At 38.8% G+C, this 12,273-nt stretch overlaps 2 protein-coding genes across 9 annotated transcripts in view; both read left to right on the top strand.

Moving 5' to 3' along the window:
• Nucleotides 1-423: 423 nt before the first annotated feature.
• mob1a (MOB kinase activator 1A) lies at nucleotides 424-5,970 on the top strand. Its single transcript, XM_020602554.1, has 6 exons — nucleotides 424-612; nucleotides 1,419-1,585; nucleotides 1,856-1,949; nucleotides 3,550-3,683; nucleotides 4,904-5,067; nucleotides 5,703-5,970. Exons 1-6 carry the CDS (start codon nucleotides 599-601, stop codon nucleotides 5,778-5,780), a joined length of 651 nt encoding a protein of 216 aa, XP_020458210.1. The 5' UTR covers nucleotides 424-598; the 3' UTR covers nucleotides 5,781-5,970.
• Nucleotides 5,971-8,368: 2,398 nt separating this feature from the next.
• trafd1 (TRAF-type zinc finger domain containing 1) overlaps nucleotides 8,369-12,273 on the top strand; it is a 7,907-nt gene continuing 4,002 nt past the window's right edge. For 2 of the 8 annotated variants that reach the window (XM_020602563.1, XM_020602564.1), the window contains exons 1-7: nucleotides 8,369-8,474; nucleotides 9,225-9,274; nucleotides 9,362-9,497; nucleotides 9,950-10,003; nucleotides 10,103-10,541; nucleotides 10,896-11,189; nucleotides 11,275-11,339. In XM_020602563.1, the coding sequence (XP_020458219.1) occupies nucleotides 8,403-8,474; nucleotides 9,225-9,274; nucleotides 9,362-9,497; nucleotides 9,950-10,003; nucleotides 10,103-10,541; nucleotides 10,896-11,189; nucleotides 11,275-11,339 (1,110 nt within the window). In that variant the 5' untranslated portion in view covers nucleotides 8,369-8,402. The other 6 variants (XM_020602566.1, XM_020602567.1, XM_020602570.1 and 3 more) reach the window with 6 other exon arrangements.

Here is a 12,273-nt window from a genome sequence, read left to right on the forward strand (position 1 = left end):
CTTAAAACAATAACTACATACTTAAAACAATAGGCAGACACCCAAGTGGATTATAAGGAGGAGACAGTAACATATTAATTTGGACTGTCCGCAATATGTACAGGAGATGCAGCAATGAAGGAAGAACTTAGAAGTGCTAGGATTCAGGAGTTTAAATTACAAATCATTTTGGAAATATCAAGTGGCTTGAGCAGATGTTTGCTTTATTATTTAGGACAGACTGGGTTAATGAGTAGAACAGGAACGCTGATCTACACTTTGAAGCAGAAGGAGGCGGCAATGCTCTTAATACGTTGGTTACCTACTGCTGTTAAATTATAAGAAGAAGAAAGCAGCGCAAGAAGAAGAAGCAGCGCAAGAACTAGAACAAGAAGAAGAAGCAGCGCAAGAACCAGAACAAGAAGAAGAAGCAGCGCAAACCAGAACAAGAAGGCGCAAGAACCAGAACAAGAAGTAGTTGTTCATGTTAACGTAGACGACACTGTTGGCAGGCAGTGTATACAAGTGGTTTGCAGTGTGTTATTGTTCAACATATTTCTGTTTACTAATCCAGGGTTAGAACTTTTAATCGAGTTTCTCCAACGACAGCTTCTTGAAGATGAGCTTCCTGTTGTAAGTAAAGTCAGCGGTCGTTTGCAAAGTTACAGTCGGAGCTTGTGGTTAATGTTAGCTACGCTTCTACGAATTTCGACCGAGGGAAGTAATGTTAACTGTTACAATAAGACCGTTATAGAAAACAAACCTGCTGTCTCAGTTGTAATCCAAATAACTGTAGGGCAAAATTAACCGATTTTTCTACGTAGAGTTACTGTTGTCACATATGTGAAATGCTTATTTATAGCGTAGTTCCCCAGCACTCGCTAGTTGCAACTTTTTTTAATTAGCTAGTTAGTTAACGTTGTATGCTAACTTTGTTAGCTTGGTGATTAACGCTAGTTTGCTTTTGGTTTGCTAAATTTGTTTATATTATCACCCTGTCAGGTACTAATATAAAACCAGGCATGTTAACATTAGTCGCCATCCGTACACTTCCGTGTTAACCTCCATGGGAGTTTGCTAACTAAAGGTTGTGCAGTGTGTAATTAACTGTTCTTTGTTTACAGCGAATTTTGTTAAATCCCGTCTGTGGCACCGTGTGGGTAATCACCACAGCTACATTTAGCTATATGGCACAGAAGGCAGACCAACACAAGTCTTTAGGGTTGGACGTTGGCACGAGGCTATCTGCCACGAGTTTCGTTTCAGCATCAACATGATCGATGTTTACCATAAAGCCATCTTATAGCTGCTGATTGCAGAAACAAAGGATCATCACATGTAAAGACCTGAGAGAAGCATCAGCATCGACAGGCCCTTTAAAATGTTTGTCTTCCCTCATGTACAGACAGTTGCTTAGCTCTGTTTTTGTTTCTTTGCAGTGGCAGTCGCTCATCTAAGACTTTCAAGCCCAAGAAAAACATCCCAGAGGGGTCCCATCAGTATGAGCTGCTCAAACATGCTGAGGCCACACTGGGCAGTGGGAACCTGAGGCAGGCTGTCATGCTGCCAGAGGGAGAGGATCTTAATGAGTGGATTGCTGTCAACAGTAAGTATATGAACACAACAAACTGTTTATAGAGTATAAGTACAGGATATGCAAAATATGTAATGCCAAATGTAAACACCATGCAATTGCACAAACATTGAGCTGGGAAAAACAACTCAATGTCTGGGTAAATGTTTTCATTTGTGGCTGTAGATAGTGCTTACTTAAAGTTGCCCATCAAAAACAGTTGTAAAATATTAATATTGTTTCATTACTGTTATGAACATTGTTTCTAGAAAACAAAATTTTACTGTTTACTCTCTCTTTCAGCGGTGGATTTCTTCAACCAAATCAACATGCTGTATGGCACCATCACTGAGTTCTGCACTGAGACCAGCTGCTCTGTGATGTCTGCTGGACCGAGGTAATGGCAAACATTCTCCTTTTTGAGCACAGTCTTTCAGCCTGATTCATTTCACAGCAAACATTGTGACATTTCTTAGATTTAATCATGATAAAAGGAAGTGGGAACAAATTTCTAAAAAGTTGATGTTAGACAAGTATATATGTAAAACAAAGTAGTATTCAACTCATTTGCTATGGCACTATGCTGGTGGAGTTATCTTGTTTTCTTATGTGACATAACAAAAATATAGTTGTATTGTGAATCATAGCACTGTCAAATGAATTTAGATGAAATGCTTATGTACAGTATCTTTAAGGTCCAGTGGCTGGATAGTCAGTTTCTGGGCAGAGAATATGTTAAGTAGATGTTGGAATCTTTCAAACCGTAGCTTCAGAGACTATATGGACTCCTCCACTTTGTGAAAACTGATGTCTTTGACCATAAATCTACACCCAATAATGGAATGGAATAAAGTGATATTTTTAGAAATGTTTGCAAATGTATTAAAAACTGAAATCTCTTTCTGTACAGAAGTGTGTGTGTGTTTGTGTGTTGTCACACACACAGTGCTCTGGTCAGGTGCATCCTGTTAGCTTTAATTATCCTTGACATGTTTCTAACCTGTATCCAAATAGGCCACATATAGTGCTGGCAGTTCTGCCCAAAGAGTTTAATTTCTGAATCGTCAGAGGAGAGAGTTTTTTTTTTTTTCTTCCCCTCATACTGTTAGTCCTTTAAATGCTGACTGGCAAACTATAAACAGGCTGTCACAAGCTCACCGCTTTAGAAATGGCTGTATAACCTTACCCTGATCTATGTTTCAACTATTGCTCAAAAAGAAACTATGCTCCAGGTACTACTCATGAGCACTCAGCAAGGAAATGGTGTGTAATTTTCTAAACTCTGCCTAAATAATTCAGTTTGTCACAGACTCCAATCAAATGTATCCATTTAAAATTTAGTGTACAATACAAAGTGTGCAAAAAGTGAAGGGTCTGAAGCCATAGTACATTAGCATTTACTCAGAGGCTTGACTCCCAACGCATGTATGTAACTATAATATGTGTTAGCTAAAACATATCGTACTATGATGCAATGAACAGTGCAAAAAAAGGGGTAGATGTCATCTGGCCAGTTGCAGTGAAATAAGGGAAATATTAGGGCTGACGTAAGCATTTACTTAATTTTAGGAAAGAAGGAACTTTACACATGTTTGCTGAGATGACAAGTGTGTCACACAAAGCCTACATGTGTAAAGCTTTAAGGAATGTTATACATGTGAATAATTAGAATCAAAATTAACAAGTCGGAATGGTTGAGACTGTTAAAGTAAATGAAATTGAAATACATTATTTGAATGTCACGAGGAAAAACAGGAATTAAACTTTGCTTGTGGTTTCTGTAGAAGCTGTTAGATTCTAGATTTGGCACTTCCTCTGTCCTTTCTCATGTCAAGACTAATCAGGAGAAAGAGGCTGCAGTTCACTTCCTGTTGAAGTAGCTGCTATTAAGAATGCCTACTGTAGACACTTTTGCATTTCCGCCTTCTACTCTTTTTATTTTGACAATGACTAATTTTCATCATCTCCTTAATTAGTTCACTTTTTGTTCTCTGCAGATATGAGTATCATTGGGCTGATGGCACTAATATTAAGAAGCCTATCAAATGCTCTGCACCCAAGTACATCGACTACCTGATGACCTGGGTGCAGGATCAGCTGGATGATGAGACACTTTTTCCCTCCAAGATTGGTGAGTTTTTGTGCTTGCTGATTTCTTTTCAGTCGTTTGACAAGCAAAGTTTCAGTTTAAGAATTTTATGATGATATTAACTTAAGTTTAACCTTTTAAAAGTTTTTTTTTTTTATCTTGTTCTCTGGCAGATAAAGCAGCTGTATACACTGCTTTTATTTAGTCTCTTCTCCCAGGCAGAGTTGACAAATGTTTTTCTGTTACATTCAGGTTGTTTACATTGTCTTTCTGTAATAAAAAGACTCATTGCCCTTTTTATAAACAGTCACCTAATTTTAGAACCATAAATATAGCAATGATCCTAGACATACAGGCAAGGCAAAACAGTATAATGTTAACTGTCCCAAGACAGAATCAGAATCTGCTTTATTGGCCAGGTGTGTCAGACACACAAGCAATTTGACTCTGGTACATCGGCTCTCAATGTGTACCTACATATCCCCATGCAAGGGGCAAGTAAATAGTAAACCAGCATAAGGCTGTGTAGTATAACAAAAATAATGAGCAGTATTAACAAGCAACAGCCAGTGCAAACAGTGCAAAATGAGAAGTATAACAGGCAGTAAACAATGCAGGCAGACAAAGGAGTGCTCATTGAAATCTGATAATGGGAATAAAAATAGAGTACTTAAAAATAGTACTCTATTTTCATTCCACAGTGACAGTCACCTGATTTCAGTGTCGCATGCTGAAGACAAGACTCAATGCGAAACGCCCCAAGATGAGAACCAGAAATGAAGTTAGCTGCCGCACAGGATTGACAGTGTCACCAGGGAAGATACTGTACGAAGTGTCTGTCATTCTGACAGCTACTCTTCAGTCATGAACTCAAATGTAGGAGGTAGAGTGGCTGTTCCCCCAACCGGAAGGTTGGCGGTTTGATTCCTGTTCTACCCAGTTCACATGTCAAAGTGTCCTTGGGCAAGACACTGAACCCCACGTTGAACCCGTCAAGTGAGTTGACGCTGCAGAAGGCTGCCTCAGTTCTGCACCTTGTGTGTGTAACATACTTGGTCAATAAAAGTGATTTATCAAAATGTTATTTTAACTTGTTTTCAGTTTTTGGATCTGTAACTTTCTGCAGGTGGAAGGATATCGCTGCTGCCAACTTTAAAGGCACTAGAATTGAAATTAGGCAAATAAGCTGAGAGTACAGCTTCTTAATAAGCGTAGTACCCCTTTGATGTAGGCTGAAAGACTTGTTTCCTTTTGTCCCACAGGCGTTCCCTTCCCCAAGAACTTCATGTCTGTGGCCAAAACCATCCTGAAGCGTCTGTTCAGGGTTTACGCTCACATCTACCACCAACATTTTGACTCTGTGATGCAGCTGCAGGAGGAGGCCCACCTCAACACCTCCTTCAAGCACTTCATTTTCTTTGTCCAGGTCACATTATCCAACTGCAATAATGGGTTTTAATCACTGCTGTGTATCTGAAGCCCCATTCAGTTGTGCATTGTAAATCCATATATGCTTCGACTTATATAGTGTCCGAAAAGGAGCCCACAGTAAATTTTCCATAAACATTGCTCCAGCAGTTTGCCTGCTGAGGAACCAGTAACGTTTTTATGGCTCTAGTGGGAATTAAATCTCTTGGTTCCTACTCTGTATGTAATGCCCTGCAGTGCCTAATCACATCTATGCCAGGTGCCATTTATTATACAAGCATTGTGGCCAGCCTGTGTGCAACAATCCTGTCATGCTTTAACAGAGTCAGGATGGATCTTTTCCAACAGAAAGCTATGCATGAAAGCCATTAAGTCATTACTTGAACAAAGAGGGAAATCCAGCAAATTTCCAGATTATATGTTTAACATTGGCTGAAGTGAATCTGACCTGGCAGGATGATTTTTGACATGTGTGATGTGATAAATGGTTTTATTCTACGTGCGTAGTTGCACCAACATAAGTTAGCTGACCTAAACATTTCATTGTTATATGAAAGATTCCTATTATGAACTGTTAACAGTTTATAAGTCAGCAATTTGATGTTTTTTTTTTTCTCTCTCTCTCGCTTGTAGGAGTTCAACCTTATTGACAGGCGAGAGCTTGCTCCCCTGCAGGATTTGATCGAGAAGCTTGGCTCCAAGGACAGATAGACATTTCATCAAGTATCAGCTTTTTTTTTGTTTATTTACATTTTCATTTTCTCTGTTGTCCCTCTCCGTGATCTTTGCTACCTCTGACTTCATGTCTCAAATCTTGAGATCTGTGCCTTCTTCATTTCATTTCCTGAACGGTTGTACTGTATTTTTCCTTTTATGTTGTTGTTGTTGTTGTTGTTGTTGTCTTTGAAAATATACTTGCCACTCTAGGTCATATATAGTGTAGAAGAGTATTTTTTCGCAAGCCTGTGGTTGTGAAACCTAGAGAAACCTACTGAATTTTATATTGGACCAAGGACATTTGGAGGTTAAAATGGAAAAACCAACTTTTTCCCTTACAGAGGTTGGTGTATTGTGTTCTGATAGTCTACAATATTTTTAGTCATTGATAGGCCAAATTTTCTTAATACTTAGCTACTATAATTACATCGACAGACCAAACATTCAAATTTTGTCTTTTTTCTTAAAAATGTTGGTCATAGGTGTAAAGTAGAAAATAATAATAAACAGGCAAGAAAAGTATTGACATGGAACAGTGCATGAAGGCAGGAACTAAAATGCACCTACATTATATAGCTCACTGTCACAAGCTGGTTGTGTATTTGATATCCCAGGTGTGATAACTTGCTTCCTGTGACTTGCTTTTTGACACATTTACATATAAAGCAATGCAATGATAGACAATATTGTCAGATACCTTTGTTCTAAATCTTGCTCACAGAAAACTCCACCACCGTTGACTGCATTATAGCTCCTTTGGTCATGCAGTATTGTTTTGCACGTTTTTGGGCTGTTTTCTTGATTTAAAATAGTAACATCTAGTGCTTACAGTGATGATGCTTTTAATCTGCTTTAAATGTTTTATTAATAGCCACTTAAAGATTGTGTAATGACCCTTTAAAGGAGTTGTATAGTAGAAATCATCCAATTACCAGCAAAATAGTCTGTGAACATTTAGATTTACTGTAATTTTAGTTAATTTCTGTGGTTCAGATTGATCGTGAATGCTGGTCCTTTTTAAATACTAATGACATTTTTTTCCCCTTGGATTGGAAAACAGATGACTAACCATTGCCCCAATGCATTATGAGTGACCTGAGATGTATGTAGTTTTTTGACAGAAATCTTTATTAGTCGTGGGGCATAGTCACTCCTTGTGCTTCACTCGGGCTACATCAGCAGGGCTGTTTGTACGGCCGTTTTTTTTAAAACTGATGCAGCTCATATTCCTGATGATTGTTTTGTTTGAGCAAGGGAAATGGTCCATAACTTGCTTAATGTTTTTCCTACACACATACCAGACAATCATGTTACCAGGTAAGAGCTGTTATATGATTTAATGTATCACGAGCAATAAACTGATATGAATAGGTGCAGTGGAGCGTTCATTTTATAATTTACAGGTTTTCATTAATTACATTTCTCATACTAATTGAAAGCAATATGGAAGAAAATGTTTAATTCACTTGAACTGCCATGTGTTCACTTTTAGGCCCTCACGTTGCTTGGTTTAAAAGCAATAAATCAAGCCAGAACCATGTAGTTAATTATCTATGGGCATATCAATATATTTCTTGTGAGACTGAGATCTTTTAAAGATTTTTTTTTTTTTAAATATACAGTTAGTCTTTTCTTTCAGTCCTGTCACATTTTAAAATGTATTGCTTTTAATCACAACTGTGCTTTTAATCACAACTGTGCTTTTAAGTGTTTGGCATGGAGTTACATTTATTATTACGTTGTAAAATTAATGGTTGTTTTTCCTTTTCAAATAAGCAACAAGGGCTTTGAAATGAGTTTTCAAAAATAGCATGTATTTACAACACTGATCCAAATATTGGGTGGTCATTTTGACTGAGGAGGTGCAAGGATGTATGTGCTGTGTCCCAACATTTGCTGTAAATGCATCAGTGTTTTATTTGAACAAAACTGTGCCTTACAAAAATGAAAATGTCTGATATCACAGTATTTGTAGATCAAAACTCAATAAACAATGAAAGGAAAATTGACAGTTGAGTTTCATTTTGTGTGTCCTGAATGTCTGGAAGACAGCAGACCTGTGCAGCTCAGATGAACGCATCAGTTATTATTATTACTTAAATATACTAATTTGGCAGCTTATTAGGTACAACTATCTAAATATAATGCAGTTTAATGCAACAGCCCTGCTATAAATTCTTCCTAATGATGGTGATCATTTTCAATTTTTACTGAAAGCCTGTTAGAAGTGTTGAGTCAACTGTATGATCAATTTGGGGTAAAAAAGCTTTCATGCTGAGGTGTTTCTGTTATTTTGTCCACTCCATTTATATCAGTGAGGCTCAAACAACAAAACCCCCTTTAATGCAGAACAGTTCAACAGCAGCACAAACTACAAATGAAACAGTCAATAAAAACTGGTCACCTCCATGAACAATTGAGTGTACTTTTGAGTTTATATATTTATTATATACTTAATGAACATGGGTGAAAATATTTAATTTTGTTGCAAATGAGTCTGTACGTTGACAGCTTCTATAGTCCTAATAGTGGATATATTTTTGACATCTTGATACATTTTTTTGTTGTTGATATCGGTTCGAAACTAGAAGCAGTGGTGTCACCCGAGACGATTTTATGAATGCACGGTGTTTATTCAACCAATCAAAAAACGAGCCTGGAGAACTTACAGGGCCACTTTGCCCTGAGGTAGGACTTATGCTTCCCTTGAATTCCTAACCTCTGTAACATGTACGCCCTTTATGAACCCAGGTCACTGTTTTCTTTAGTGCACCGATACTAGCTGTAGTATTTTAAGGTGCTACGGTGGAATTTGATTTGGTTTTTGCTCATGTTAAATGCGGCAGCGTGGACAGTACGTACATAGCCTGAGAGACTTGACTCAGGGCGAAAATCTTCCTATTATAGACAGCAAGGAGGAGACGAACAGTTTTTCTTGCTATCGCCGAGTACTTAGCTGTCATTTCCGAGTGTCTTTTTTGGTTATATGTTAATAAGTGAATTAATTGACAAACGGTAATTTCAAAACGGCTGTATTAGTTTCAGCGAGACCGGGCAGCAACACCCCCCCAAGATCTCGACGTTACATTAGCTTCCTGACTTGGTAGCTAGTACCTCCTAAAGAGCATATGAAGTTAGTTAGTTGTTAAGTCAACGCTGTGGAGTGGTTACAGTTGAGTATTTATTGTTAAGCTGCATCGCTAAAGGTAACACAGCTAACGCTGTCCAACCTTTTTTTGAGGTGCTTCAAGATACTTGTTGATTAAGGGGTCTCCTAGTTGATCCAGGCCGCTGTTGTTGGCTAACGTTAGCTGCCTGCCTGGAAACACTGGGTGAGCAAACCGAAAGACCTGTCAGCCAGTTTCACCAGCTAGCGGCGCCGGTAGCTACCTGTACTCTGTACATTAACTCCAATGATTCATATAGCTGTTTTTGTAGGAACTCCGTAAAGTCATGGCAGATGAAAATACACAGTTCTGTGGCAATTGGTAAGTATGAATAACAGGTTACGTTAAGTAGTCAGTCAATTTGATATGGTGGTGAAAACAGGTTTTTATTATTATCATTTTTTTAAGCAAACATGACATTCCAGAGGCTAATTTTACTACTCATGAGATCCACTGTCAAAGAAACATCGCACTGTGTGATGTGTGCCAGGAGCCTGTGCCCCGTTCGGACCTCAAAGAGCACAAGCAGCGGGAGCATACACAGGTAAACTGACCAGCACACTTTACCATAATATCTGTAAAAAAGGTCACCTGCTTTTACCATAGGCCCAATGTTCAAAGGTTGGAAAAAAAGTGATTATCTGGTTAGCCTGGAGAAACTAATCATTAAGTCTGACAGTTGTTAATTCCAGTCAAACCCAGAAGCCAGTAAACTGAAGTGAAACTGGGCTGAACCTGTGACTTTTATGATTTTTATGTTTCAGGAGCAAAACTGCCATTTTTTAACAGTGACAGTATCTTACAGGGAAACACTGGACTCAGTCTGTTGTGGTAATTCTTGACTGTCTTATGTGAATTTACAGCACTGGGGCACCTCTTGTATTTTAAAACAAATGGCCTGTTTGATGGGTAATAAAGTCAAATTCTCATGTCTCAAGAGAGAAACATTAGGCTCAGACTGGATGGTTTCACTTAGAACTTTGACTTTTCTTTTAGATTACATGCAAGTGTGGTTTGAAGATTGAGAAGAATCATATTGATCTTCACCAGGTATTTAAGAACTTATGCATTGCCCCTTTATAACTCTATTATTTAAACAGTTTGATTAATCTTCTAATTGTGCTTCTTCACAATCACTGTCTAATGCAGAGCTCTGAATGTTCTCTGCGACTGGTTCCGTGCCAGTATTGTGAATTGGAACTTGTTTTCAGTCAGTCCAAAGAGCATGAGGATTATTGCGGTACACGCACCGAGCCCTGCCCACTCTGCAAATGCAATGTAATGCTGAGGGAAAAAGCTGTGCATCCAGTCTTATGTGGCAGCCTCACACCGCCCCAAGAGAGGAACAACAGCAGGATGAGCCACAGTCCAGCAGAACCACAGTCTCCAGGGCCATGGTTTGAAGCCCACTCCATCCGAAACATGATAAGAGCCCAAGAAAGAGGCCCCAAGAACACCAACATCAGTGCAGCAGAACAGGCCTTTCCCCAGACATTTGACCCTAGAGTTTATAACTCTGCAAGGGGCGCTCAGGACTTAGTAGACTGGAAGAGTATTGCACCAAGGAGTACTTCATCATTCAGTCATTGTGAGTTTTATAAATTACCTACTGATTATGTTTCCACAGGGTACCCTTAGGCTTCCAACTCTTGTAGTATCACCAGCATGTCTTGGCGTAATTGTTAATCACACAAGAATATCTTACTGCAAATGTCAATGTTTCCCTAATGTAAAGCAATCTTTGTAAGATGATCACTAATATGGTCAAAAAGGTTTGGCTGTATCATCGAGGTTTGGCAAAAAATATTAAATGGAGCTGACTGTAAAACATTGAAAGATTTCTTTCTGCCATTACTGAAATTGTAGACACGGTTGTTGTGCTGCTATTTGCAGCTGTAATTGTTTTCTCAAGTGACCTTATAATTTTTTTTTTGTTTTTAAGTGATGGGGCAGAGTGATTTTCTGAATAGCAGCAGTGCGTGGCCATATAGCAATCAGACACAGGATGAGGATTCATCAGGCTTGGACTACATGTTGGCTCTCAGCCTGCAGAGTGATGGAGAATCAGTGGCTGGAGGTATGGAGGGCAACCTGTGGAGTGATATCTGGGACCACAACATTGGGAAGCCCTCTGACACCTCTGTAAACTCTCAACTGTCTCTGTCCAACAACAACTACAAACATTTAACTACAGGGACAAGCGTGTCCAGTGCAGTCCAGGACCACGATCAAACAGGTAAATTAATGTTGACTAGAATACTTTGAAATCATTATGTTGTCAGTGTGTTAATGATTAAAACGTTTGTTTTTTTTTTAAATAGATATCATGCTGCCTTGTGAGTTTTGCGAAGAGCTGTTTCCAGAAGACGACCTCATTCTGCATCAGGTTTGACATGTCATTTTGATCTTCTGGCTACACTGTTGCTCAGGTCACTGGCTCATCATGCTAGAATTTTGGGTTAGCCAGCTAACTTTGGGCTGACTCCTGACTGATATGGATGTTTGAGATTATAAGTGTTAGCCTGATAAAGATGCAACAAGGATAGCTCAGAAAATACTTTGGATAATAGAAGATGAGGAGCCAAATGGGCACTAAACACCATCCTCAAGAGTAATTAAAGTAAACAATAATAAAAAGGGCACAAAGTTGTTCTTTTTTTTTTAACTTTACATATCATCTGCCCAGCACCTAGCAAGTTTATAAACCAGGAACAGTGGGGATACTGTTGTTTTTGGGACTTAAAGACCCTGTGACCTAATAAACAATGATGCCATAATGGACTTCTCCTGTGAGAATTCATGTTCATATACAAGTAAAATATTCATGTATAATGTTCAACGACAAAACCAGCCCAGCAGACTCACTCTACAATACATCACTGGAGAAAAGGAGGGTAGACAGTGTCATTCCAGGTCAGTGCAGACATGATGACAAAAAATGAAAATATAACCCGAACCCGACTGACGGATACGAGCAGCCTAACAGACCCTGCCATTGATGCCTACTGAATTCACGACTTGCGGTTGTTTTGAAATATGTTAGCCTGATTCCAGTACCATTTTCAGATTAATGTAGTGTAGAAGGTGTTTCGCTGTGACCTACTTATTTTGTCATGGTGTATTCAGTTTTTTTTTCTCTAAAACCTGTCCACAGGCTGCCCCCCTTCTCATCAGGATTTTACTGTGCAAATGCACAAATCTCATCAGCATCAAAGCTTAGGGTCAGACATCACATGCCATGAAAACATTTGTACACCTCTCTTTATCTTTGTTTCTGATGGCTCACAGTCCAATTCCAGCCTTTCTTTCATCTCCACCTA

Source organism: Monopterus albus, unplaced genomic scaffold (assembly GCF_001952655.1).
Source record: "Monopterus albus unplaced genomic scaffold, M_albus_1.0 scaffold56.1, whole genome shotgun sequence".
Taxonomy (NCBI): Eukaryota; Metazoa; Chordata; class Actinopteri; order Synbranchiformes; family Synbranchidae; genus Monopterus; species Monopterus albus.